Source organism: Puma concolor, chromosome B2, assembly GCF_028749965.1.
Source record: "Puma concolor isolate L17-30 chromosome B2, mPumCon1.1.hap2, whole genome shotgun sequence".
NCBI classification, from domain to species: domain Eukaryota; kingdom Metazoa; phylum Chordata; class Mammalia; order Carnivora; family Felidae; genus Puma; species Puma concolor.
In genome coordinates, this window is record NC_141671.1 from 38,081,672 (window position 1) to 38,109,380 (window position 27,709).

A 27,709-nucleotide genomic window follows, 5' to 3' on the forward strand; every position below is an offset into this window, starting at 1 on the left:
ATTTTATTTTAAATTTCAATATAGTTAGCATACCATATTATATTCCCTTGTTTCTTCTTGATAGTATTAAAATACTGATGTGAAAACAGAATACTGGGAATATAAAAGGTGGAAAGGAGTTGATAACTTTGAAACTATTAAGGAAACATTGAAACAGCTTAATATTATTAATTTGGGGAAGGATTGATTGGAATCCTTATTTCCCATCACACCCTGCAATAAATTATGAAGTGGCCAAAAATTGATCATTACGGTTCATCTCTAAAAAATATCTAAAGGAAAATATATAAGCCTATTAATTCTGATTGTGCATACATTTATTTTGATTCAAGAAAACAAGTGTGACATCAATAATAAGTATGCTTTCATGTGTTCCAGAACGGGGAAAAACTTATAATGAGAGACATCTTGAAAAGATAATTATCCATGCTATTTAAAATAGCATAGAGAAAGGTAATTAAATAGTAAATATGAAAAATACAACTCTAGAAAGCTCCACTGACTTGCTCTTTAAAGGAGATGCTAAGGTAATTTACAGGTGAGGAAAAAGTATGGTAAATTAATATAAATTTAGGTGAACGGCCTTAATCTTGGCAGGACCATGAGGAAACAGGTATAATGACACCTTCCTGGTGTGAATCAAAATATGACTTGCTTTAAAATAAATTAAAGTAAAACACACCATTTTGACTTTCAACAGGGTCTTCTGCAGTATTATGATGAGTTATGTCAGGAAGTGCCTTCAGTGTTTGTCAATCTGATGACCCCGAGAATGAAAAAGGTTGGTAATGCCAAAGGTTTTATATTGATTTCCCTGGTGTTTAAAATTAGATTCCCGTTCCACAGATTATGGATTTTATCTATTCTTGCCTAGATCCGCTATCTTTCTAGTTCAACATTATAGCTCTATTTCTCCTATAGAATGATTTCTTGTCAACAAGTTTTGTTGCCTTTGAAAAACAACTAAATCTAAATAACGAGCACTTTCTAAGAATCCATGATTCTTCATGGACAGCCAAAGGTGATTAAAAAACAAAGTCACCTTTACCAAGTATAATGGAGAGAAATAAAATTAAGGAAATATAACCTATAATATTTCCAGGTAATAAAAAGAAAGCCTTTTTAAGTAAATGCAAATGTTGTTGTTAATCATGGAAGCTGCTATGTTTTTTTTCTTTTCTTTTTCTAGGTGGAATCTGTGTTGAGACAAGGGCTCACAATATTAACATGGTCATCTTTAACACTAGAGAGCTTCTTTCAAGAAGTTGACTCGGTTTTGGATATGTTCAATCAACTTTTAAAGAAGGTATGATAAATGCATTTTTTAACTACATACATTAATACTCAGGCTATAAATAATAGTTTGCTTATCTATGAAAGCTATTTAAAGAATGTGACTCTTAACTAAAAGGACATCTATTGAGTTAAAAAAAATAATGCTTTATGTTTCTCTAACTGCTTTGGGGCCTTTTCATGCAGAGTTGCCTTGTTTTTGTCTCTGAATTACTTGCCTTCAATATGTTAAAATGGTAGTTCAACTCCACAGTGTAGTTTAGCAAATGGAATAATTGTAGACTGTGGAAAATGGCAAAATGGAGTGCTTAAATATTAATACATCTAATGTTAGTTAGATGAGGCATTCACCTAATGGAGACGGTGTATTGATTTCTGACATCTTTTCTACATAGAACATGCATACCTTCTTAGATGTGCTTTTCTCTGATGACAGCAGGGTCAATAGACAAAACTCAGAGGCTTGAGAGTCAGATAAATCTAGGTACAATGATCTGCCTTTTGCGTTCCTTCCCAGGTTACTTTGCTTATCTGAGCCTTTGTTTCTTTAGCTGTAGAACTTGGGTAGTAATGAGTCATGGGCCAGAAGAAGGATTAAAAGAGATAACGTATATCAGATTATGACATATGTTGCTGCTCTATAAAACTTTAGTTCCACGTCAAGCTTTCTTTGTAAATGTACTCCTACAATTTCCACCAAATTATCTTGGCTCAGGCCCCAAGTTTCGAGATACAGCCCTCTAAATTATTTTATAACTCAAGTACATCTTGGATGAAAGAAGAGTTTTCCTCTCCATGTTTTTTCTTCTTGGTAGATCAGCGACTTGTGTGAAATGCATATTGATACAGTTCTAAAGGAGATAGCCAAAACTGTGTTAATTTCCCTGCCTGAAAGTGGTGCCACCAAAGTAGAAGATATGTTGACACTCAATGAGGTATGCATTTATGTGTTATATTTTAATCATAGAAATACTGGCTCATATACTTAAAATGCGAATTTATAATCTAAACGTGGAAATCTCTGTTAGTAGTATATAGACATCCTTGCTTTTTTGGAAATCCTCAGACTCAAAGACTTACAAGGCTTCAACAACTCAAGTCCATGGCCACACCCTAGATAGGATCTTACTAATATCCTCAACCTCATGCTGGGGTTTCCTGGGGTTCCTTCCGTCAGTGGTTTACTGCTCTTCCTCCTCTGTGTTTACTCCCAGGGCAATATCGACTACCTCTTGGTTTTGACTACCACATCCTTGCCCTTTAAGCCACTCACAGAAATCTGGGAGTTATTTGGAGTCCTTTTCACACTCCCATTTCCTACCTCCAGTCAGTCTTCAGGCTTCAGGCCAATTGTCTTCAGGCCAGTTTTTGCCTTTTACTCCAAGTTTGCTTGAATTAATTGCTTCTTCTTCTCCATACTTACTACCCCTTTCTTAGGTCAGGCCCTTAAGGCTCATTTTGAGTTTAGTGCTTGATGTTATGATCTGACTGGTCTCTCTTCTCTATATCTGGCTCCATCATGTCCATTCTCCACATTGCCACCAAATCTGATTGTGAAACTCGTGATCTTAAATCCTTCAACCAGCAGTGGCATCTAGTCTCCATAGGACAAAAGCTAACCTCAGCATCACATTATACTGAAATTATTTGAGTATCTATTTATTCTCCATTGGCTCAAAATTACAAAAATAGGAACCCTAACGGTCTGGCACATAACACATAGCACACACAACACAATCTCTCCTAGAAGTACTCACTTTACATCTTGAACTGGACTCTTTTATTTCTTGCCTGCCATGTGCTTCTGCTACACTTACTCTGCTGGTTGGGGTCACCTTGCTAGTGTCCTTTTCAAGACAACCAAGGGTGCCTCTGTCTCATGGGCTCCAATCCTGCCTATGGGATACAGGGCCCTTTGACCCTGTTGCTATGGAAATTCAGCTTCTTCTTTCCAGGACACCTCTTCATGCCTTTAGGGGTTTGGATAAGCCAGCTGGCCTCTTGCCTCAGGACTAACTAGACATGAGTCAGCCCCTTCATCCCCAAATTCTAGAGGACATGGGTCAAGTTCTCTGAATAGTTATTTTGAAGGACGCTACACTTATTTCTACGTGATCTCTACCGATGATTAAGCTTCCTTTCTATAATCTCAAGATGGGCAAAGGGCTAATGGTTGCCTCCCCTGCTACCATTTAAGAATTCACTTCTTCATAATATGTAGGACCTTAAAATCATTTGTTCCCAGCACTGGGACCTTGGCTGTAACAGAGACAACACTAAATGATCCATTTTTACATCCTGTTCTTGGAGCATGCAAATTTAAAATGATTGTGTCTTCCTGGCTATTCGTTCCATCATTGTTAAGCTTTTTATCCTTGAAGTTTATTGTGTTTGACATTAATGTAGCTACACTGGCTTTGTTCGGTTATTATTTTCCAGATATATCTTTTTCTATTCTGTTTTTTTTCAACCTTTCTGGGTTCTCCTATTTTAGGTTTTCTCTTATAAAGAATATTTAGCTGGATTTTGTATTTAATCTCCAGTAAAAAAAATCTATCATTTTTTTTTTACAAATTACTATATAAATTTAATACACTTCCAGTCAGAATTCCTATACAATTCTTTTCATAAATTGTATTAAATTATATTATTTTAAATTAATTAATAATGAAGAATAGGTAATAAAAAATGAAAATACAGAAACCCATTGTAATCAAATTAATATGGCATTAACAGAAAAAAACATAATTTAGAGGGACAAAATAAAGAATCTAGGAGAAAAAAAATCACAATAAAAATTAATACGTGTCAAAGATAGTATTTTTAGTTCAGTGGGGGAAACGATGGATTATTTAAATGGTGCTGGCACAATACAGTGTTTCTCAGGAAGAAAATATGATTAGGTGCCTGTCTCTCTTTTTTAATTATTGAAGTATAGTTGATATACAATGTTATGTTAATGTTTCAGGTGTACAACATAGTGATTTGACAATTCTATACATTACTCTGTGCTCACCATAATAAGCACAGTCACCATCTGTCACCATACATTATTACAATATCATTGACTATTATGCTATACTTTACATCTCTGTGACTGATTTATAACTGGTGGTTATAATTCCCGTCACCTATTTTGCTCATCTCTCCAGAAAACAAAAGCACCAGTTTGTTTTCTATATTTATGAGTCTGTTTCTGTTTTGTTCTATTTGTTCATTTGATCATTTGTTTTGTTTCCATCCATGTTGTTGTAAATGGCAAGATCTCATTCTTTTTTTATGGAGGGTAATATTCCATTGTTTATATATACCACATCTTCTTTACCCATTTATCTATTGATGGGTACTTGTGTTGCTTCCATGATTTGGCTATTATAAATAATGCTGCAATAAGCATAGGATGCATGTATCCCTTTAGATTACTGTTCTTGTATTTTTTGTGTAAATACCCAGTAGTGTGATTACTGGATCTATTTTTAACTTTTTGAGGAACCTCCATATTGTTTTCCACAGTGGCTGCACCACTGTTTGGATTTTCACCAGTGGTGCAAGAGGGTTCCTTTGTCTCCATGTTCTCACCAACACTTGTTTCTTGTGTTTTTGATTTTAGCCATCCTGACAGGTGTGAGGTGATATCTCATGGTGGTTTTGATTTGTACTTCCCTGATGATCAGTGATGTTGAGCATCTTTTCATGTGTCTCTTGGTCATTTGTATGTCTTTTTGATGTTAAGTTTTTCCATCTTTTTTCAGTGGAATCCTTCAGGCTGGCTTCTGTATTTTTAATATGACTCCAGTAGTTTTTGAAAGCTTCCTTGCTTTCTGGAACTAGAGGGTACCTTACGCTCATCTTGTACATTTCCTGCCCCAGATCTGGGATCACCCATTTCTCTAGTTAGCCCTCATGCCTTTCCATGTTACCAGTGGAAAATGGTACATGGAGATCACAATCTGGGTCCTACGAAAGGCACTCATTTTAAACTTTTAGTCATTCCTTATAGTATTATTTCTACATCTCTAAGTAATATACTTGGGGTGCTGTTTCTTGAGTTAGCAAATTTGCACATTATTTTCTTCCTGCTTCAATAAGTGAGCATTTAGCTTTTTGACCCTATCCTCTGTCACTCCTCTCTTGTCTTCTCAATATAGTTATAAAATTATTTTTAGTTAAACAGTGATGGTAAGTAGCAACACTTTATTATGCCTGTGTAAATATCAGCCAATGCAGAATCAAGTACTGTACATACAATACATCTTTTCTTATACAACTTTTTGTTTTCCCTAGGGGTTCTAATTGCCTTTCTTTTCACATTTTCCTTCAAATACGCTATTATTTCAGAGTCCCATTTTTCTCCCAAGAGACTTCCTCTCAGAGACCTCTGAATCCCTGTTTCAACCTGAGTTGATACTGTCCAGGTCAGCTGCAAAATTATAAATCCAAGACTCTCCCCCATCTGCTCTTTTTACTGGATTCCATATTATTCTATGAGGGAGAGCCCTTCAGATTCCATAATGATCTTTTCTCAGCAACTGAAAATTTCCAAAGAAGTCTCCTGTTTCCTGCCCCAGGGGCTAGGGGTAATTTCCTGCCTGCCATTTTCTTCTCGCTCATCCTAGAATCTCACTATATGTATGTACTTCATACCAGGCCCTACTTATAAACAAACACAATTAAAAGGGGCAGGGAATACCTATATGGATGTCCTTCTTTTTGTTCCACTTATAATGATGATCATCTTCTATTGGTATGTACCTATAATTGTTGTGACACAGTCAACTGCTCAGTGGGGAAATATTCACACTTACCAGATCGAATTTACTTTGAAAACATGAACCAAGAATTTTTATATGCATAGAAAGAGAAACAGATCACACAAATCAGGGAAATTGGGACAGATTAAGTGTGAGTGGGTGTGAATGTGGCGATTGCAGTGACATCACAACAGAAGAAGTTATTACTATTAGATAAGTGTTAAGTCTCCAAACTGCAGGCAGAGATATGAGAGGTGGAATTTTGAAGAGTGCTTTGCCAGTCAGTATGCCACACTCACTTGCGTCAGAGGTATCTAAGGTGTAGTGATATGTGGGCTGCCTTTCCATCAGGTAGGCCATTAATAGTGAAGGCAAGTAAGATTTAAAATGACCGGGAAAGTCTAGTAATACTCTGGACAGAATTAAGTTTTGGAAACATGCACACATAATGCTAATGTTGCGGGGGAGGAGGTTAGTTTGGGCCAACCAGTGGTTTCAGACCATATTTGGGAACCAGGGATATTTGTAGTCATTCAGTGGCTTCAAATTGGATCTTTTGCTCTGTGACGCTGAGGCTGGGACTCTGCAAACTACATTTATCTTTGGCCAGCTGGCTCCCTTTTAGGTTTTGCCAATAGTGCTGCTAGAAGAAGGATGGAGGAGAGAGAAGGGACTTGCTCTTTCCTGTTTTTCTTCCAGTTCCCAATACAGTCAGATGACCTCTCTTAACTGGCAGTGGCAGTTAATCCTAGGTTCTAGCTTTTTCCAGTCCTTCCAGGACCAGCTTCTTGTGCTTCTCAGATGTACCAACACCATGATGTCTCTCTCTGAGCTCCTGAGGCAGTAGCACCAACTGGGCAGTTCCCTCACTTCCCAGCTCTAGGTCTAAAAACTCCAGCCTCTTGCCTTTGCTCTCCCACTCCCCAGGTGTGGGAGCTGCTTCCTGAAGTAACTCTCTGTGTGACCTTTGCATCCCTTTTGCCTTTTTTGGTCCTTTAACAGTTGTTTCACCAATTGTCTATATTAAATCCTCTCATTCTGTCGGTTAAAATAGCTGGTGTCGCATCTGTTTTCCTGACTGAACCCTGACTGACATATCTGATTCTCGATAGGTATACAAATGGAATAGAAAATCAGGGAAATTTGATTCAAGTTATGATAGGAAAACTGGTAAATACATTAAAGGTTGTTAAAAGTCATTTCAACAAAATCACCTTGGCTCCGTAGAGACAGAAAATAGATTAGTGGCTGCCAGATGGGTGATGAGGAGGGACTACTAATGGGTATGGGGGTTCTTTGTGGGGGGAAATGAAAATGTCCTGGAATTAGATAGCAGGGATGGTTGTACAATTCTGTGAATATACCAAAAACCAATGAGTTGTACACTCTACAAGGGTACTTTTTGTGCTATTACGTTATGAATTATATCTCAATTAAAAAAAGAAAGAAAGAAAATCATTTTGACTGTCTTTCCAGTCTGTCCCTGGACTTCCCCTCAGTATTTCAGTCTGTTCTTCTCTGAGTTCTAAGAATGGTCCATGGAGAAAGTTTTCGACCTCTTTTCAAAATCTAGGTCCTCCAGATGGGCTCTAGATCCCACACCTCCTTGCCCTCCTGGCAACCTTCCTCCCCTAGTCTTCTTCCCTCTCTTCTAGATCTTCGACTTTGTCCCCTCCACCGGACTCCTCCCCCTCACAGTGTAATGTGCCGGATTATCTTTTCCTTGCCAACAGACAAAAACCTTCCCACACCTCCCTTCACTCCTCATTCACAACCAAACTTCACCAGCTTCTCGTGCATGCTGTCTTCACTTCCCCATCTTTCAGTTCCCATCTCCATTTGCTTTCCTCCAATTCCTAGCTTAGGTGATTTCCGGCATGGATTATTATTGGTAATAACTTTATGGAGATGTGGTTCACACACCATGCAATTTTACCCATTTAAAGCGTACAATTCAAGGGTTTGAGTTTATTCACGGAGTTATACAGGCATCGCCACAATTTTAGAACATTTATAACACAATTTCATCTCAACCTCTCCGGCCCTAGGCAACCACTAATCTGTTTTCTGCCTCTTTAGAGTTGTTTGCTTTCCCTGCTTATCTGAAGTGGCTCTTACCACTGGCATTCCAGTGTTTACCACTGTGGTGAATAAATTGGGAAGGGTGGAATGCTCCCATTTATTTTTCTCTCTCTAAAATGTTATGGACATTGTAGACGTGTCAAAAGGTCTATTCAGTTTTATAGACCAGTTTTCTTTTCTGAATTTAACTACTTCTCAGCTTCTTCCCAAAGCCTATTCGAAAAGTTCAGAAAGGCAGAGCACAGACTTTTAAATCAGACAATGCTGGTTGTAAACTCCTATGTTTCCCACCTGCTATGTGATTTTGGACAAGTTACTCATTCTTTCTGAGCCTCAGTTTTCTAATTTGTGAAATGGGGACAATAATATTACCCATCTCAAGCAGTTGTCATTTAATTAAATGAGTTAATACACATAAAGCTCTTAAATTGATGCCTGGCATAAGCAAGCACCGTGCTCACTTGTTCACTTAAAAGCCTTATCTCGTTTGAATCTCAAAGCAACACTTTGGATTGCCTTTTTAAAAACTTCTCATTTTCAACTTTTGACATCATTATCTCTCCTGTCTTTCAGTTTTCTTTCTTTCTTTCTTTCTTTCTTTCTTTCTTTCTTTCTTTCTTTCTTTTTTCTTTCTTTCTCTTTCTTTCTTTCTTTCTTTCTTTCTTTCTTTCTTTCTTTCTTTCTTTCTTTCTTTCTTTTTTCTTTCTTCCTTTTTTTAAGTACACTCTACCCCTAACACAGGGCTTGAACTCATATCCCCAAGATTAAGAGTTGTATGTTCTACCGACAGAGCCAGCCAGGCACCTCTGCCTTCTTTCTTTTCACCATATAAATGTGAAGGTAGATGTTTATGTGTGATTGAATCAGATGAGTTTTTATTTTTCTTTCCTCTTTTTCTTTGCTTGGGCCTTACCAGGTATGCCTTTAGCCATTGAGAGTATGGGATCTGAAACATTATGCTATTGGCAACTATCTCTAGTTATTTTCAAGTGCTGTTAATTATAGTTTTATAAATTAAGTTTCACAGTATTTTTAAGCATCTGTAAATTAATAGTCATTGCTTTATTTAACAGACATACACAAAAGAATGGGCTGATATCCTAAACCACAAAAGTAAGCATGTGGAAGAAGCTGTCAAAGAACTTATATTAATATTTGAAGCTATTTATGAAGTTAAGGACAGTGGGAAAACAGCAAAACCATTACCAGGTAATTTTGCTAGTTCTAAAGTTTGAATTGCAAGAGTTATAGATATGTTTTCAGGTGGGTGCCTTCTGCTTAGCAGGTACCAAGATTCCAGACTCCCTGAAGGAAAGCATGTGTTCAGCATACACCACATCATTTGCAGAAACTGCTTAGGCACAGTGAGCCCTTTTTATCAGCTAGAGAATAGTGGGAATCAGGACCAATGCTGCAAGCAGTCTTAGGCTTGCTATTGTTAATCTCTCTCTGTCTCTCTTTGTTTCTTTCCAGTACAGCATTCTAAAATGTCTGGAGACATTTTTAGTCATTGTGCATCATGGGGAATATTATTGGCATCTAGTGGGTAGAGGTCAGGGGTGCTGGTGACAGTCCTACAGGGCACAGGACAGCCTTCAATAACAAAGAATATCAATAGTGCTAAGAATGAAATCTTGCCATTTGCAACAATATGGATGGAATGGATGGAACTAGAGTGTATTATGCTAAAGGAAATAAGTCAGAGAAAGATAAATGTCATATGGTTATATTCATATGTGGAATTTAAGAAACACAACAGATGAACATAGGGGAAGGGGAGGAAAAATAAGATAAAAACAGAGAGGAAGGCAAACCATAACAGACTCTTAAATACAGAGAACAAACTGGGGGTTGCTGGAGGGAAAGTGGGTGGGGATGGGCCAAATGGGTGATGAGCATTAAGGAGGGCACTTGTTGGGATGAGCACTGAGTGTTCTATGTAAGTGATGAATCACTGAATTCTACTCCTGAAACCATTATCACACTATATGTCAACTAACTTGGATTTAAATAAAATTAAAAAAAATAGTGCTGGGGTGCGTGGGTGGCTCATTCTGTTAAGCATCTGACTTCAGCTCAGGTCATGATCTCACAGTTAGTGGGTTCGAGCCTTGTGTCAGGCTCTGTGCCAACAGCTCAGATCTTGGAACCTGCTTCGGATTCTGTGTCTCCCTCTCTCTCTGACCCTCCCCAGCTCACGTTCTGTCTCTGTCTCTCAAAAATAAATAAACATTAAAAAAAATAGTGCCAAGGCTAAGAAACTACGAGTTTAAATAAGTATTGACAGCATGTTTTCTTTTTCTTTTTTCCACTTAGTTTGTCTACTTAGTTTAATTAGCTTTCTTCAGAAGTGTCGAAAACCCCAAATATCAGCTTATTAAGTTAGAGTATTCAAAAGGTAAACACATATTTTAGAAAGATAATATGTAAAATGCTCTTAAAAATTTTTTTTGAGGGGGGGAGGGGCAGAGAGCGAGGAAGAGAGAGAATCCTAAGCAGGCTCCACGTTCAGAGCAGAGCCTGATGCAGGACTCCATCTCATGACTGTGAGATCATGACCTGAACTGAAATCAAGAGTCAGGCGCTTAACTGACTGAGCTACCCAGGTGCCCCCAAATATTTTTAATTCTGTATACTAAGCTGCAGCATATATAAGAGTGTATTTCTTAGTAGAATTATGATTCTATTGAGATGAGTGATTTAAATTGAATTCAAAGATGATTCCTACAGAAACAAGTCTTAAATTTTTAAATTAAGAACTTTTAATTTTTTTTAATGTTTATTTATTTTTGAGAGAGAGAGAGAGAGACAGAGCACGAGCAGAGGAGAGACACAGAAACTAAAGCAGGCTCCAGGCTCCGAGCTGTCAGCATAGAGCCTGACATGGGGCTCAAACCCACAGACCACGAAATCATGACCTGAGCTAAAGTCAGATGCTTAACTGACTGAGCCACCCAGACACCCTTAATTAAGAACTTTTAAAGAAGGGGTTTCCTAGGAAGTTTTGGCCATATGGAATAAATCAAATGCTCAATACTAAAGGTTATATTTTTGTTTTATCTTTTATCTATAGAACAGAGGAAACATGTTGCTTTTGGAAGTGAAACAGAAGAGGGTGAAAACCCTGATTATGAGACTAATATCCTGCCTCAGGCTGATTTTAATGATAAAGAAGATGAATTTAAGAAGGTATTTGCTACAAAATAACCTCATACAATGTTGTAGAATTATTACTCCTTGGATTATACATGACCCCCAACTGGTGCTTCTTCTAGGCAGTTCTGCAGCCGACCTGTATGGACTTACAACCAATCTGGATTTATAACAAAATCCAGAATATATAATTTTCAATGCTACACTGTAGGATCTGGCAAGATACAGCAAATCCTTTTAGTTTTCCCCAACACTATCACCTTTTAATGTGATTCTGTCAGTACAGTTATATATAATTATCTCCCGCTATTGTGATTGACCATGTTTTCTTATATAGTAAATGTCATACTTCTGGGATTGTAGTGAGAATTCATTTGACTCAAGATGTTTTTAGTTATTGTATTGAATAGAGTTACCTATATTGCAAGGCCACATTTTGATTCAGTTGAGCCCCAAGGATCTGCGTTTTTCACTAGCACCACAGATAGACTGTGGACTCCTCCCCAGGAGAAACCCTGGGTGGACAGAGTTTCAACACTGTGTTGAGATGTATTGAGAGTGGAGGTTGAGAAGGACTCATGGGGTTTCTTGTTCCTTTCTAAGCCTCACCCTTGTGGTCATGCCTCAGTTGTAAATGCAGCTCCCACATGTGTGCTAATCCCTGCTTTCTCCTCCTCCTGTCAGTTTTCTTTTAATCCCTCATATTCACCTTCTTTTCCTTCTTTCTCTATTTTACACCTCTAACACACACTGTAATACTGTTTTGGAAATGAATAGCACACATCTGTTCTACTTTCACCTTCTTTGGCAAGAAGGGTATCATCAATGGATGGAGAAGCACTTCCCCGCTAGACTAGATTTTAGCTGTTGATTTCTTCTCAGTACCATGCTCCAGGTGGCCATTATCAAGCAGTAGGAGTCAGCTGGAGTGAGGCAGTGTATGCCCATGCCAGCCATCCTTCTCTTCCTTTTTAAAAAAATATTTATTTTTGGGAGAGTGCAAGCGGGGCAGGGAGAGGAACAGATGATCTGAAGCAGCCTCTGCGCTGACAGTCTCACAGCGGTGAGCCAGGATGTGGGGCTGGAACTCACCAACCAAACCGGGAGATCATGACCTGAGCTGAAGTTGGTCGCTTAACCGACTGAGCCACCCAAGTGCCCCAGTCCTTCTCTTCCAATTGCATTCCCTTTGACACTGGCTGGGGTCCCTAGAGCAAGTCTGATTATCATCAAAGGAGGATCATCAAAGTTGGAGGATCACTTGAAGTTAGTTGCATTAGTGCAGTCACCACCTACATAGCCTCTGCCTCTCCCATCCATCATCCTCCACAGTGCTGCCAGAATGGTCTATCTAACATAAAAAACTGACTCTGTCATGCCTGTGTTTTAGCCTGGCAATTCACCAGCCCCGATCATATTTCTCTTTGCTCATGCCTGATAACCCTGTCTTCTGATCCAACTCAACCTGGCTGGTCCACCCTGTCTCAGAGGAGCAGGGCGTAGAATGGATAGGAACACTATGGCCAGAGCCTGGCCCTGGAGGTGTGACTCATGACTCACCGTGCAAGCAAGACTTGGGATCCAGATCCCTGCCCAGGCTCAATACTTGTCCTGTGTTCTGACCAATAAACTTGGTGACTCCTCTGGAGGGAAAGAAGGGCTTAGACAGAGGGGCAAACCATGGTCCCAGGATGGTGGAAGTTTTATCCCATATACATTTAGTAATGTACATTTTAAAATACATTTATCCTCTAAGCTGAGCTTTTTGTTTATTTTATTTTTTTCACTTTAGTGTGGAATCTTTTATTTATATTATTTTTTAATATAATTTATTGTCAAGTTGGCTAACATACAGTATATACAGTGTGCTCTCTTGGTTTTGGGGGTAGATTCCTATGATTCATCGCTTAATACAACATTTGTTGTTCATCTCAACAAGTGCCCTCCTCAATGCCCATCACCCATTTTCCCCTTCCCCTCTCCCCATCAACCCTCAGTTTGTTCTCTGTATTTAAGAGTCTCTTATGGTTTGGCTCCCTCCCTCTCTTTTTGTAACTATTTTTTTCCCCTTCCCTTCCCCCATGGCCTTCTGTTAGGTTTCTCGAGTTCCACATATGAGTGAAAACATATGATACGTCTTTCTTTGACTGATTTATTTCACTTAGAATAATACCTTCCAGTTCCATCCACATGGCTGCAAATGGCAGGATTTCATTCTATCTCATTGCCAAGTAGTATTCCATTGTATATATAAATCACATCTTTATCCATTTATCAGTTGATGGACATTTGGGCTCTTTCCATAATTTAGTTATTGTTGAAAGTGCTGCTGTAAACATTGGGGTACATGTGCCCCTGTGAATCAGCACTTCTGTATCCCTTGGGTAAATTCTTAACACTGCTATTGCTGGGTCATAGGGTAGATCTATTTTTAATTTTTGGAGGAGCCTCCACACTGTTTTCCAGAGCGGCTGCACCAGTTTGCATTCCCACCAACAGTGTAAGAGGGTTCCCATTTCTCCATATCCTTGCCATAAGCTGAGTTTTTGAAAGATAGACTTATGCCCATACCCCCGAGCATTAAGAAATGTACCATACTTAATAAGTGGTCCAACTTTTGAGGATTGAGCAAACCAGGATTATTTTGAATAAGGTGTTTTTGAGCTTTGGCTTTTGAGTAAGGTCTTACAGTTTACTAGGGGGTTTATGAAATGCAGTTATTCAAATATTGTTTTTTGTTTAAAAAATACACAAGTAATTTGGGATTGAAATTATTTCTACAATATAATTAAAATTGTATAGTTTATTATTTATCTTCACATGTCACTTCTAATATTGTATTATTGCTTTGGGGTGTTAAAGTTCTTATTTTCGACACTGAATTTAATAGTATTTCTTTTTTAAATGATTTTATTTCCAGGTATACAGCTCTATAATTTGACATCTGTATACACTACAAAGTGATCACCACCATAAGTCTCATTACCATCCATCACCACAGTTGACCCCCTTCACCCATTTCACCTACCTGTCAACTCCCTTCCCCTTTGGTAGCCACTGGTCTGTTCTTTGTATTTATGCATTTGTTTTTGTTTTATTGTGTTTGTTCATTTGTTTTGTTTTGTTTCAGATTCCACATGTGAGTGAAATTGTATGGTATTTCTCTCTCTTAGTCTGACTGACTTTGCTAAATATAATCCCCTCAAGGTCCATCCATGTTGTCACAAATGGAAAGATTTCATTCTTTTTTTAAGGCTGAGTAGCATTCTCCTGTGTAAATATACCACACCTTCTTTATCCATTTATCTATCAATGGAAATTTAGGTAGTTTCCATATCTTGGCTATTGTAAATAATGCTGCAGTGAACATAGGGGTGCATATATCTTTTTGGAATAGTGATTTCGTATTTTGGGGACAAATACCCAGAAATGAAAGAGCTGGGTCATGTGGTGGCTCTATTCTTAATTTTCCCATAGTGGCTTAACTGACTGAGCCACCCAAGTGCCCCTCATTTAAAGCAATTATTGATTAGAATATACCTATTGCCATTTTGTTAATTGCTTTCCGGCTATTTTTGTAATTTCTCTCTGTTCCTTTCTTCTCTTTCTCTCTTCTCTTGTGGTTTGATGACTTTATTTGTGTTCTAAGTTTCTCATTCCTTTCTCATTTTCTTTGTATTTTGCTTTGTGGTTGCTCTGAGGTTTACGTAAAATATCCCATTTGAATAGTAGTCTTTTTAAAATTGACAGTAACTGAATTTAAACACATTCAAAACTTTACTTTTTTCTGCCCCACTCCTGCTATTTATATTTTTGGTGACACACTTTACATCTGTTTGTTTTATACTTCCTTTAATTATTATAGTTTAGCTAATGTTACTGCTTTTGTCCTTTAACCTTCATGTTTGCTTTATATGTCAGTGACTCACTACCTTTGTTATATATTTACCTTTTCCAGTGAGATTTTTACTTCCATATGTTTTGTTATTATTAATTAGTGCCAATATTTTTCAGCATAATGAAATCCCTTTTACATTTCTTTAGGGCCAGTGTAGTGGTGATGAACTTTAGTGTTTGCTTAACTGGAAAGCTATTAATCTCCCCTTAAATTCTGAATGATAATCTTGCCACCTAGAGAATTCTTGTTTGGAAGTGTTTTGTTTTGTTTTTTTTTCCCTTTCAGTTCTTTGAATATCTCATGCCATTTCCTTCTGGCCTGTAAAGTTTCTGCTGAAAAATCTGATTGCCTAATGGGGTTTCCTGTGTATGTAACAAGTTGTTATTTTGTAACAAGGATTATTTTAAAAAAAATTTTTTAATGTTTATTTATTTTTGAGAAAGATAGAGAGAGACAGAGTGTGAGTGGGCGAGGAGCAGAGAGAGAGGGAGACACAGAATCTGAAGTAGGCTCCAGGCTCCGAGCTGTCAGCACAGAACCCCATGCAGGGCTTGAACTTATGAACCGTGAGATCGTGACCTGAGCCAATGTCGATGCTTAACCAGTTGAGCCACTCAGGCACCCCTCTTTATCCTTAACTTTTATCATTAAAAAAATTTTTTTTTATTTAGAGAGAGAGAGTGCAAATGGGGGAGAGGGGCAGAGAGACAGAGAGAGAGAGAGAGAGAGAGAGAGAGAGAGAGAGAGAATCCTAAGCAGGCTCCACACTCAGCATGAACCCTGACGTGGGGCTCAATCCCACAACTGCAAGATCATGACCTGAGCCAAAATCAAGAGTTGGATGCTCAACTGACTGAGCCACCCAGGTACCCTGGCTTTTTATCATTTTAATTATAATGTGTCTTGGTGTGGATATCTTTGGGTTCATCTTACTTGGACTTCTGTGCTTTGTGCACATGGATTTTGATTCCTTCTTCAGACTAGGGAAGTTTTTAGCCTTTATTTCTTTAAATAATTTTTTCTGGCTCTTTCTCTCTCTTCTCCTTGTGGGATCCCTATAAGCACTTTTTCCACATGATGTTGTCCCAAAGGTCCCTCATGATAGTTTCATTTTTCTTAATTCTGTTTTCATGTTGCTGCTTTGGGTGAGTTCCACTGCTTTTCTTCCAGCTCACTGATCTGTTCTTCTACTTCATCCCGTCTGCTGTTGAACCCCTCTAGTGTATTTTTCAGTTGAGTTATAACTTCTCTTTGGTACTTTATTTTATTTTCTCTCTTTGTTGAAGTTTTCATTGTGTTCATCCATTCTTCTCCCAAGGTTGGTGAGCATCTTTTTGACTGTTACTTTCATCTTTATGACTGTTACTTTATGACTGTTTACTTTATGACTGCTGCACTCTTTATCAGGTAGATTGCTTATCTCTGTTTCTTTTAGTTCTTTTTCTGAGGTTTTTTTCTTGTTCTTTTGTTTGGAACATATTCCTCTATCTCCTCATTTTGCCTAATTCTCTTGTGTTTGTTTCTACGTATCAGATTATTCATCTGCATCTCACAGTCTTAAAGGAGTGGACTTGTGCCCAGAATTTCAGTCTCCTCCTATCACCAGAGCCAGACACTCAAGGGGTGTCCCTTATGTGTGCTCTGTGTGCCCTTCTGTTGTGGCAGGGCTGTGATTGTGGCACAGTGGTGGGTAGACTTGTCACTCAGTCTGGCTGTAGGACATGGCTATGACTGCTGTGATACCATGGTGGGGGAGTTGATCTTGCCATGCCATCATCTTGACCCCAACTTTATTTTTTAAGTTTATTTATTTATTTTGAGAGAGAGAGAGAGAGAGAGAGAGAGAGAGAGAGTGCGCGCATGTGAGCAGGGGAGGGGCAGAGAGAGAGGGAGAGAGAGAATTCCAAGCTCTGTGGTCTCAGCACAGAGCCTGATGTGCGGCTCAATCCCACAAACTGTGAGATCCTGACCTGAGCTGAAATCAAGAGTCAGATGCTTAACCAACTGAGCCACCCAGGTGCCCTGAACCCAACTTTTAATATGATTTCTTGTTACAGGAATGTAAAGAGGTCTATGCTTTTTTCTCTCATCAATTGCTAGACAGTCTTCAAAAAGCTACACGGTTATCTTTGGACACAATGAAAAGAAGAATATTTGTTTCAAGGCAAGTTGAAAATATGCTGAATAAGTCTGGTAATGCTATCATAACATAATGCTAATATTACCTCTTATTTTGATAAATTTAAATTTAAAAATATAACATTTATGAAAAGACTGTATTAAAATATATGTGTAATACTGTAAGAATAGTGATCAAATGAACAGTCATGTTCCTAACATCCAGGCCAAGACAAAGAACATTCAACACCAGCATTCCCCTTATCAGTCCTTTCTCTGCTCACCGAAATGTAGTAACCACTATTCTGAACTTCATACTTATTATTGTCTTGGTTTTCCTTATAGTTTCCCAAGTTTGTATCCCTAATCAGAGTATTTAATTTTGCCTGTATTTATGCTGTTGTCAGTGTGATGTTTTTGCGATTCATCTATGTTGATATAATTTATTTTCACTTAGGTATAGTTGGAGTATACACAATCTGTTTATTCTCCTGGTGATGGTCATTTGGGTAGTTTCCAGTTTGAAATATTCTGAATAAAGCCAATGTAAACATTTTCGTACCTGTCTCTTGCTTCACTTGTTAAGAATGGAATAGTTGGGCCATGGGGTATGTGAATAGCTCATTTAACCATGCAGTGCCCAGCCTGAGAGTCCCCATGACTCCTCATCCTTGCATACAGTTGGTATTTTTCAATTAGAAAATTCTTGCCAAGAATGGGGTGTGAAATCTCATCTCACTGGGACTTAAATAATCATTTTCTTGGATACTGATGAGATTGAACATATTTTCATGACTGTGAGCCATTTGTGCCTTCTTTTCCTTGAAGTTTCCTTTTTTTCTTTTGTCATGTCTTGTCTTGACTAGGCTTGGCTTCTTTCCTTCCTTCATTTCTTTCTTTTTTGCCAATTTTTTTCTATTGGATTGGACTTATTTATGGACGTTCTCAATATATTACTTTGTTGATGATAATATAGCAGATATCTTCTCCCAGTTGTACCTGTCGTTTCATTCTCTTTATGGTATCTTCTGCTGAGTTTAAAGTATTCATGTTTATCAATATTTTCTTGGAAACACTAAAATTCATTGATCCTTTCCTTGTGATTTTTATGTCTTTTAAAAGAAATCTTTCCTTACCTCATAACGTCTTCTAAAATTTTATAGTTTTGTCTTCTATGTTTAGGGATTTAATCCACATGATACTGATTTTTGTGATTCTGTGAGGTAGGAGGCCAATGTATTTTTTTCCCATAATTATAAGTTAACCAAACAAAAGTTGTTGAAAAATTAACTTTTTTCTTTGAGAGGATTAAATTACATTGCATCTATAGATCAATTTGGAGAGAATTAGCATCCTTATAATATTGAGTCTTCCATCCAGAATCATGATTACCTCTCCATTTAAGTCTTCTTTACTATTTCTTAATGAAATTGTATAATTCTCTGTGTAAAAGTCTTGCACATTTTTGTTAGATTTATTCATTGGCTAATCATGGCTGAATTTTAATTTAATCACACTTACAATCTCCCAACGTGATTGTGAACTTGACAAATTTTCCTTCTGTTTTGTTCAGTTCTTGTTTTATGTGTTTTAAGGCTATGCTGTTAGGTGCATTATATTAGTTAAATTTGCTTAAAGCACTTTATCTTTTATTTTTATTTTATTTCTTTATGCATATTAATTCTAATTCCTCTAATTCTTTTTAGTCTGTCATTAATTTTACCTTACCAGCTTTTTTGGTTTATCACTTTTAGCCCTCTATTCAAACCTTACTGTGCAATTTTTTGTTTTATTTCTTAAAAGCATCATATACCTGATTTTTAAATTCAATCTGATTATCTCTGCCTTTTAGTAGAGTTTAATTTGTTTATATTCATTGTAATTTTTTGATATAGTTACACTTATGACATTTCCTTTTGTGTCTTCTTTTTAGTGTCTGTTTTCTTTGGTTCATTTCATTATCTGTTATTTTTGGGTTGGATCATATTTTCCTTTTATTTTCTTTACTATACTTCAGTTATTTAAGTAGTTACCCTTAAATTGAGAATACATGTATTTTGCTCCAGGTAAAAAAAAAAAAAAAAAAAAAAAAGAAGTACTGTCTATGGTTTTTCAGTTTTCTAGTCTTATTCTCACTACAAGGGCCTTGGCATGATTTACTCACTGAACAGTATCTACCTCATTATTGCTGCTTGATGTTTTAGTTTTGCCTTTTTTTGAACACGTAAAAATAATTTATTTACTGGCATATTGTAAAACACCTCCAGATTCTTGTGTATTTCTTATATCTCACTGGTTCCTTAGTCAGGGTATATGAGGGGTAAACGCTCTTATTCTTTATTTTAAGTCTGAGAAATGCCTTTTTTGCTCTCACAATTCCATGACAGTTTAGGTGGATAAAAAGTTTTTGTTTGTCTCTCAGCACTTTGAATGTATTTCATTTTTTTCTGACTTATAATGTGGGTGATGAGAAGTCTGCACTAAGTCTAACTAAAGATTGTTTTTTATCCTTGATGTTCTTCAGCTTTCTTTCTTTGTGTGGATTTGTCTTTATTTAATCCTGCTTTGTTCTCAGAGTGCACTTTCTATTTCAAGGTGTCTGGCATTCCTTAATCCTGGAAAATCCTCAGCAATTTCCTTTTCAGTTGTTCCTTCTGGGAAATTCCTTTCTTTCTCTTCTTACGGAACTTTAAGTAGTTGAATGTTGAATAGGTTGACCACATGATCTATTGTTCCAAACAGGATACTGTTTCAAGTGTAGGGGCACTACCCAGATGAAGTGTCAGGGCAGATTTAACCCGTAACTGTTCTGGGAACAATGGATATGCAGTCATCGCAAATCTTGGGGCTTTCAGTCTGTCCTCCGTGTCTCCTAACTACTCTGTCATATACTTTGTCTTTTTGCCTTTCTGGGCTATGTTATGAGCAAGTTATCTCTCTTTCTAGTCTAAAGATGATCTCATCTCTCTCATCTTAAATATTTCAACTAATACTTTTTTCTTATTTTCCAGGCATTGTATTATTTCTTTATTTCTAGTTTAGTAACTTATTATGCTGGGAGAAAATAACTTTCATTTATCTCTTTGAATATTATCAATTTACTTATTTTAGAGTTTGTTCTACTTCTATACATTGATTTTATCTGGAGTGTGTTTTTGTTTCAATTATTAATTCCTTTCATTCTCTTTCTTACTGTAAGACTTATTCATGCCTATTGGGATTTTAGTTTATAGAACTTCACTGAATGAAAGGTGTGCGTGTGTGTGTGTGTGTGTGTGTGTGTGTGTGTTATGTTTCTCTCTCCCACCCTGCCTCCCTATATAGGAGTTTTACTTTTGTCTCCCATGATCCTGGGAACCTTGATATAGACCCGAGTCTTATTTGTTCACGATATCTGCCCACTGAAGAGATACGGGGGATACAGCAGGTTCAGCCAGGGAGTACACAAGTGACCTGACTTAACTGCTTCCTGGGGATGCTGTGGATTTGTTTCATCACCCCAGGCCCTTACCTTCTGGAGATGTTGTAGCTGCAGACAGTAGGTTGATGGACTATGCTTTGTTTTTGCTTTGCCTCTTTACAAGTGGAGGAGGATTACCTTAGCTTCTGGCTTTGAATCCGCAGGCCTGGCTGAGGCCCTATCTCACATGGAGTGCTTTCAGTGCCTCAGAGTCCATAGGAGCCAACCTTCCACTGTCACTGCCTAATTCCTGACCAGACTCCTGGCCACGCTGTTTATGTGTTTCTGACCGATTTCTGAGTCATGGACGTGCTAACCTTGCATTTGAGTATCTTCATGTCCTATGCATTCTAGCCATGATTGTTACATATTTGGCACAAAGAGTGGTTTTGAAGTCTGAACTTGCTATGCCACGTTGACATATAAGTCCTATAGCATTAAGTCATTTTTGAAAAGACACACATGAGCATGATACTGCAACATCCTCCTTTGTCTAAAATGTCTTTTTCTTACCCTAACACATGAATGCTGGTTAGGTCAGCTTGGATCACAATCTCTTTCTCTCACACTCTGTAAATATTGTGTAAATATTGGCTTCTTTTGTTCCTACTTTCAGTTGAGGGTTCTGCTGTTAATCCAGTTTTCTAAATAACACCCTGTTGTTTTGAGCTTATAGGATTTCTCCTGTTACTCTGGAAATTCACAAATTGTATGTTTTTGTGTAGGTAATTTTTCCCATTAATCCTGTCAGGCGCACAGGACTCTTTTCAATATGATAAAACAAGTCTCTTCTGAAGATGAGAGAAGAGCTGTGCTTTAATCAACCATATGTAAGATTCATGTGCTGGATCTAGGTAGTAAAGTGTCTCTCGGCTGAGTGACCCTCCGTAAGTTACTCAGCTTCTCCCTACCTTGGTTTCTTCATCTGTAAAATGCAAATAATAATCACAAGATCTGCCTCACATAGTTAATGTGAGCATGAAATGTGTGGATTCATGGAAAGTGCTTGGAAGAGTGCCTGGCATACATTAAGCATTCAATAAACATTACTTTTCCCTAATTTTTTCTTGCCTTTTCTTTAAGTAATATCTGTCTCTGTATTTTGCACCTGAAATTTTAGAAAATTCTTTAATCTCTAGTTTGTCAAATAAGTTACTGAATGATCTAGTGTGCTGTTCACTGCCTCTGTTACTTCAGCTGTTTGTTTATACTTTATAAAACTCCTTCTTGTTCTCAGATTGTGCTCTTTTAAATACAGTTTACACTTGTTTTATTTTTGCATCTTGGATTTCAGAACGGGATTATGAATTAGAGGTCTTTTTCCCTTTGCTTGCTTTGGTTTGAAGAGTTCCTTCTAATAATATGTAATGTTGGGTCTTCACATTGAACTGTGGAAGCTTTGTGTTACTTAGATTTCCGCCCCTCCACCCCCCCCCATCTTTATAAAGGAAGGTGTAGTTTTTCAGTAATGACAGCATTTCTTGCTGTGGAGAGCAATGAGACATTTATTATAATTTTGTCTAGGGTGGGGACAGAGGTCAAGGCGGAGGGAGATCACCAATTTATAGCTGTGATGTGTGTTCTTCATTACTTGCACTTGTGTGTCTGTATGTCTGTACTTCTGCCTGAGCAGGAGTATGTTGTTTACAAAAGCAGTTTTTGGAAGGCTTTGACCAGAAACCTCCTGTGTAATCTTGCAAAAAAGTGTATATATGAAAGTATAGGAAGGTATATGCTTTTTGTTGGTGATCTTGTCTGGCATCTGTTACAAGGCTGGGAACAGGCAGTGCTTTTAGTAAACGTTATTAAATGGTTATTACTGAGAGAGAGAGCAACATTAAAATACTAGAAAATGTATAGGAGACTAATATTTTACTTCAAATAACATTAACGTGTTTTCTTAGTTCTCTGAAATTTATGGTTTCATTATAAATAACCTTCTCCATGTAATTTGGTATTTTGAAAATGGTCTTTATTTTTAGGATTGAAAATGGTAGCATAATCAAGCTATTTATGAAACTTTAGGTTAAGTTTTATAAGTTCAATGTGTATCTTATTATAGCCAATATGGACGAAGGCGATCAGAAGATGTTATTTCCTTCATAAAAACTGAAGTGCATCTTGCGATTCCAAATGTGGTAAGTATAATTAATATTCAAGTTAATATAATGATATTCTGGTAACTTTTAAAGAAATATAGGACTACCACTGAACTTTCATTTAGAATAACCTCTCGGTTCTACATATTTTTTAAATGTTTATTTATATTTGAGAGAGAGAGAGGGCGAGCGAGGGAGGGACAGAGAGGGAGAGAGAGAATTCTAAGCAGGCTTTGCGCTGACACAGGGTTCGATCTCACGGACTGTGAGATGATGACCTGAGACGAAATCAAGAGTCAGACGCTTAACTGACTGAGCCACCCAGGCACGCCCTATGTATTTTTTGGTTTTATCTGAATATTTAACAAAAGCAGAATGTGATTTTTATCCATTATAAAATAATTACTCTGCACAGTTCATGGTGTATTGAAGGATGGTGTAAGAGATGAGTTAAGCATCTCTGTTCAGCCATCAGTTAGCAAGTACTTGAAAAGCATTCTTGCTTTTTCTTTCTTCAAGCATTAAATTATCTAAATAGTCCATCTCAGAAGTCCACATCCCGACAGCAAACACACAGCTGTAAGGTAACCCAAAATGGCAGGATAGAAAGAAAGAGCCCATGCCCTGAGCACATGGACCCTGTGCCTTCTCCCGACACTTATTTTTACCACCGTCTCATGTCTCAGCTGCCAACTGGCATCTGGAACTCCGAGTCACACAGGATGATTGAGGTGCATTCTGTGATGAGCCATAGGATAAGGCCAGGCAGGAATGATCTGTGACTCATCTGTCGCCATCTACATCTACACAGCTTGGCCTCCTGGAGGACAGCTTCTTTGCCTGTTTGGCACATTTCAAAGAACTGAGGTCAGAACCTTGGCAGTATAGCTTCTTCAGTCATTTTGCTTCATTGGTATCCAACACACAGTCCACCATTTTTGGCCACATCCGGCCGCCCTCATGGGGAAAGTATGACAAGTACTATGCTTGACCTTTTAGCCTGCGGGAAATGATAGAATGGGAAAACTTCAGGATAGAGAAAGCCCACAGTCTACCCTCCTCTAATATCCCTCTCCTCAAAGCAGCATTCCACTGGGCCAGCTGAGGCTGTCCCACCCAGTGGGGGATGGGCTGGTGAGAAACAGAGGGATGGATGGCATGTGCTGCCAGTACCAGGAATTCATTTATTCTCTCCGTAGGTAATGGTTCCTAGTTTGGATGACATTCAACAAGCCATTAACCGTATGATCCAGCTAACCCTGGAAGTCAGCAGAGGAGTGGCTCACTGGGGGCAACAGCCGACCCGTCAAGTTAAACCTGTCGTCACCAGTCCCAGCCGTACTACTGACCTGATGCATTTAAACACAACAAAACAGGCAAAGAAGGAAGAGAGTAAGAGTATTAAAGCACATCTCCAATGAATAGAATCTTAGAATTATAACAACTAGTAAATCATCTTTATGATTGTTCCTGGGTATGACAGCATATAGTTTTTAAAAAATTATAATTCCAGTGCAGTTAACATACAGTATTATATTAGTTTCAGGTGTACAGTATAGTGATTCCACAATTCCATATATCACCCAGTGTTCATCAAGTTAAGTGTATTCTTAATCCCCTTCACCTATTTCACCCAGCCCTTAACCCACCTCCTCTCTGGTAACCATCTGTTTGTTCTTTATAGTTAAGAGTCTGTTCCTTGGTTTGTCTCTTTTTTTCTGTTTGTTTGCTTTGTTTCCTAAATTCCACATATGAATGAAATCATATTTTATTTGTCTTTTTCTGACTGGCTTGTTTCACTTAGCATTATACTCTCTAGATCCATCCATGTCATTGCAAGTGACAAGATCCCATTCTTGTTTGTGGCTGTCATTTTTATCATGTTTATTTGTAAATTTTGCTTAAAAGTAAAAAAATGAGTGTTCTCCATCTTCCATCATAAACATAACATACAGACATTTCCATCTATGTTTGGACATAGGGAACAAAGATTTTTATCATTGTTCCGCTATCGTAATCTTAGATTCAGAGGAAAATTACAACTAGGCTTAGTAAGAATTCTACTTTCAGCATTGTAGTTGGACCAATGAATTTAGTTTGCCAAAACATGGTGCTTAGAAGTTCTGGGTCGTATGTTCCTTGTACCTGAAGTACATATAAGCTATTCCCTTAAGTAATCATGGGTGTGATAGGGCACTGACCCAACGTTCCGTGGACATTTTTGGACACTTTCTTCTGTAGAAAGCCAAACTGTTTTTGATAAGTAAAAATTGCATATATTTAGGGTATACAGTGTGATTTTTTTGATATATGTTTACATTGTGAAATGATTACCACAATCAAAACAATTAATATGTCCATCACCTCCTACAGTTACCATTTTTTTGTGTGTATGTGTATGGTAAGAAGATTTGAAATTTACTCTCTTAGCAAATTTTGAGTATACATTAGTATTATCTGTGGGCACCATGCCATGCTGTACATTAAATTTTGCTTGTTTTCACATGTGCTGATGAAGTTGCCAATCTACTTTCATTAACCTAGGTCAGCTGAGGAAACTCATTTCGTTCTTTGGAAGTGTTCTGCTTTGACCTGCTACTGGGAACTACAGGGAAGGAATTGTGGCCTAAAGGAAAAAGATTAGGCTACTGTCCTGGCCATATCCCTGCTGGATTCCATTACATGGCTCATAAACACAGCCCTGCCAGATGTCCTGATTACGATGAGACCTGTATTTTCCAGATCATAAGCAATAGACTCACCTGTGATCATCCCCCATGGCTTCCCCACAAAGGGCTTTTGTAGATTTGGAGGAAAGCTGAAGCCAGACTAGATTCAAACTGTCCAGCTTATTTTCTGAGAACCTTTTTTATCATGGGCAATTAACATTCTTGCCTTTACAACTAGGTTTGTGTTTAGTACTCCGTTAAAAAAAATTCAACAATATATTGTTTAGAGATAACAATGTTGGCTTCTCTTCAAAGAAAATTCGGGATCCCGGTTACCTCTGGGAGTAAGGAAGGAATATGTAATTTTAGAGGACTTAGAGAGGACAACTGATATATTGTCACCATTCTCTCCTTAACCTAGGTGCTGAGAACATTGAAATAATTTTTCTTCTTACTTAATATATGTTTTATATATGTCACGTTCTTCTTTAACTACTGTCTTATATGCTTCTATATATATGATATATTTTAGTCACCCATACACATCCTTTTATCACACTAGGAATATGAAAGATTTTATGCTAATGATGTCTGTGGAAAAATTTAGAAGCATTTATTCCCATTTAAACTGAAGAATAAACAAGGAAGCCTGCTATCATTACTTTCATTCAATATTTTATTGGAGCAATCAGATGATAAAAAGAGATAATTGGAAAGGAAGACTAAGATTACCCTTATCTAAAGATCATCCAACAAATCTAGAAATGACTATTAGAACTAATAGGTTCAGTAATGTTTTTGTGTAAGAGACCAACATACAAAAGTGTTTCTTTTTTTTTTTTTTTCAACGTTTATTTATTTTTGGGACAGAGAGAGACAGAGCATGAACGGGGGAGGGGCAGAGAGAGAGGGAGACACAGAATCGGAAACAGGCTCCAGGCTCTGAGCCATCAGCCCAGAGCCCGACGCAGGGCTTGAACTCCCGGACCGCGAGATCGTGACCTGGCTGAAGTCGGACGCTTAACCGACTGCGCCACCCAGGCGCCCCCAAAAGTGTTTCTACAATGGCTAATAATTCAACTAGAATGTAATAGCATTATATGCCAATTATATCTCAATAAAGCTGGACAGAATGTAATAGAAAAAAAATAGGTTTTCAATAGCCACAAAACCATAAAGTACTTAATAAATAAATGTAAAAAATATTTGCACAGCATTTTTGGAGAAAATAATTATTATTGAATAGCATAATGGAAGATAGGAATAAACCTACAACCTGAAGAACTCAATTTTTTAATTTGCAAATTCAGTACAATTCCAATGAAATCACAACAGAACTTTTTCTATAATTTGTCAAATTAATTTTAATTACTTTTTCAAAATTATGTGGAAGTGCAAAAAGCCAAAAATAGCTCAAAATATTTATGAAGAAAAACAGGGTAGGGGTCCTGTCCTGCCACATAGGAAGAAGTATTATTAAGCCAGACTAATTAAGACAATTTCTTAATGGTCCAAGGATAGGTAATAGATTAATGAAATGGGACAGAGGGTGCAGGAACACTCATATGTATGAAAATTAGATATATAACACAGGTAGACTTACAAATCAGGGGGGAAAGAATGTGCTATTTATTTAATAAATGATACTAAGAACTTTTATCCATATGGAAAAACTTAAATTACATCACAAAAGTATCTCAAGGGGTGCCTGGGGAGCTCAGTTGGTTAAGTGTCCAATTCTTGATTTCAGCTCAAGTCATGATCTCATGGTTCATGGGGTAGAGGCCCATGTTGGGCTCTGTGCTGGCAGTGGGAAGCCTGCTTGGGATTCTCTCTCTTTCTCTCTGTGTCTCTCTCTGCCCTTCCCTCACTCATGCTTGCTCTCTCTCTCTCTCAAAATAAACAATAAACAATAAAAGTATCTTAAATTCATATCCATTATTCTATATTCTATAACACTGTTAAAAATATATGTATTCTGGGGCGCCTGGGTGGCGCAGTCGGTTAAGCGTCCGACTTCAGCCAGGTCACGATCTCGCGGTCCGGGAGTTCGAGCCCCGCGTCAGGCTCTGGGCTGATGGCTCAGAGCCTGGAGCCTGTTTCCGATTCTGTGTCTCCCTCTCTCTCTGCCCCTCCCCCGTTCATGCTCTGTCTCTCTCTGTCCCAAAAATAAATAAATGTTGAAA

At 37.7% G+C, this 27,709-nt stretch overlaps 1 protein-coding gene across 5 annotated transcripts in view; it reads left to right on the forward strand.

Annotated features, from left to right (window-relative positions):
* Window positions 1-27,709, forward strand: part of DNAH8 (dynein axonemal heavy chain 8) — a 347,525-nt gene that overhangs the window by 80,491 nt on the left and 239,325 nt on the right. For all 5 annotated transcript variants that reach the window (XM_086706753.1, XM_086706756.1, XM_086706755.1 and 2 more), the window contains 8 exons: window positions 701-781; window positions 1,190-1,306; window positions 2,109-2,228; window positions 9,200-9,335; window positions 11,200-11,315; window positions 17,235-17,341; window positions 22,818-22,893; window positions 24,054-24,246. In XM_086706753.1, the coding sequence (XP_086562879.1) occupies window positions 701-781; window positions 1,190-1,306; window positions 2,109-2,228; window positions 9,200-9,335; window positions 11,200-11,315; window positions 17,235-17,341; window positions 22,818-22,893; window positions 24,054-24,246 (946 nt within the window). The remainder of the gene's footprint in view (window positions 1-700; window positions 782-1,189; window positions 1,307-2,108; window positions 2,229-9,199; window positions 9,336-11,199; window positions 11,316-17,234; window positions 17,342-22,817; window positions 22,894-24,053; window positions 24,247-27,709) is intronic.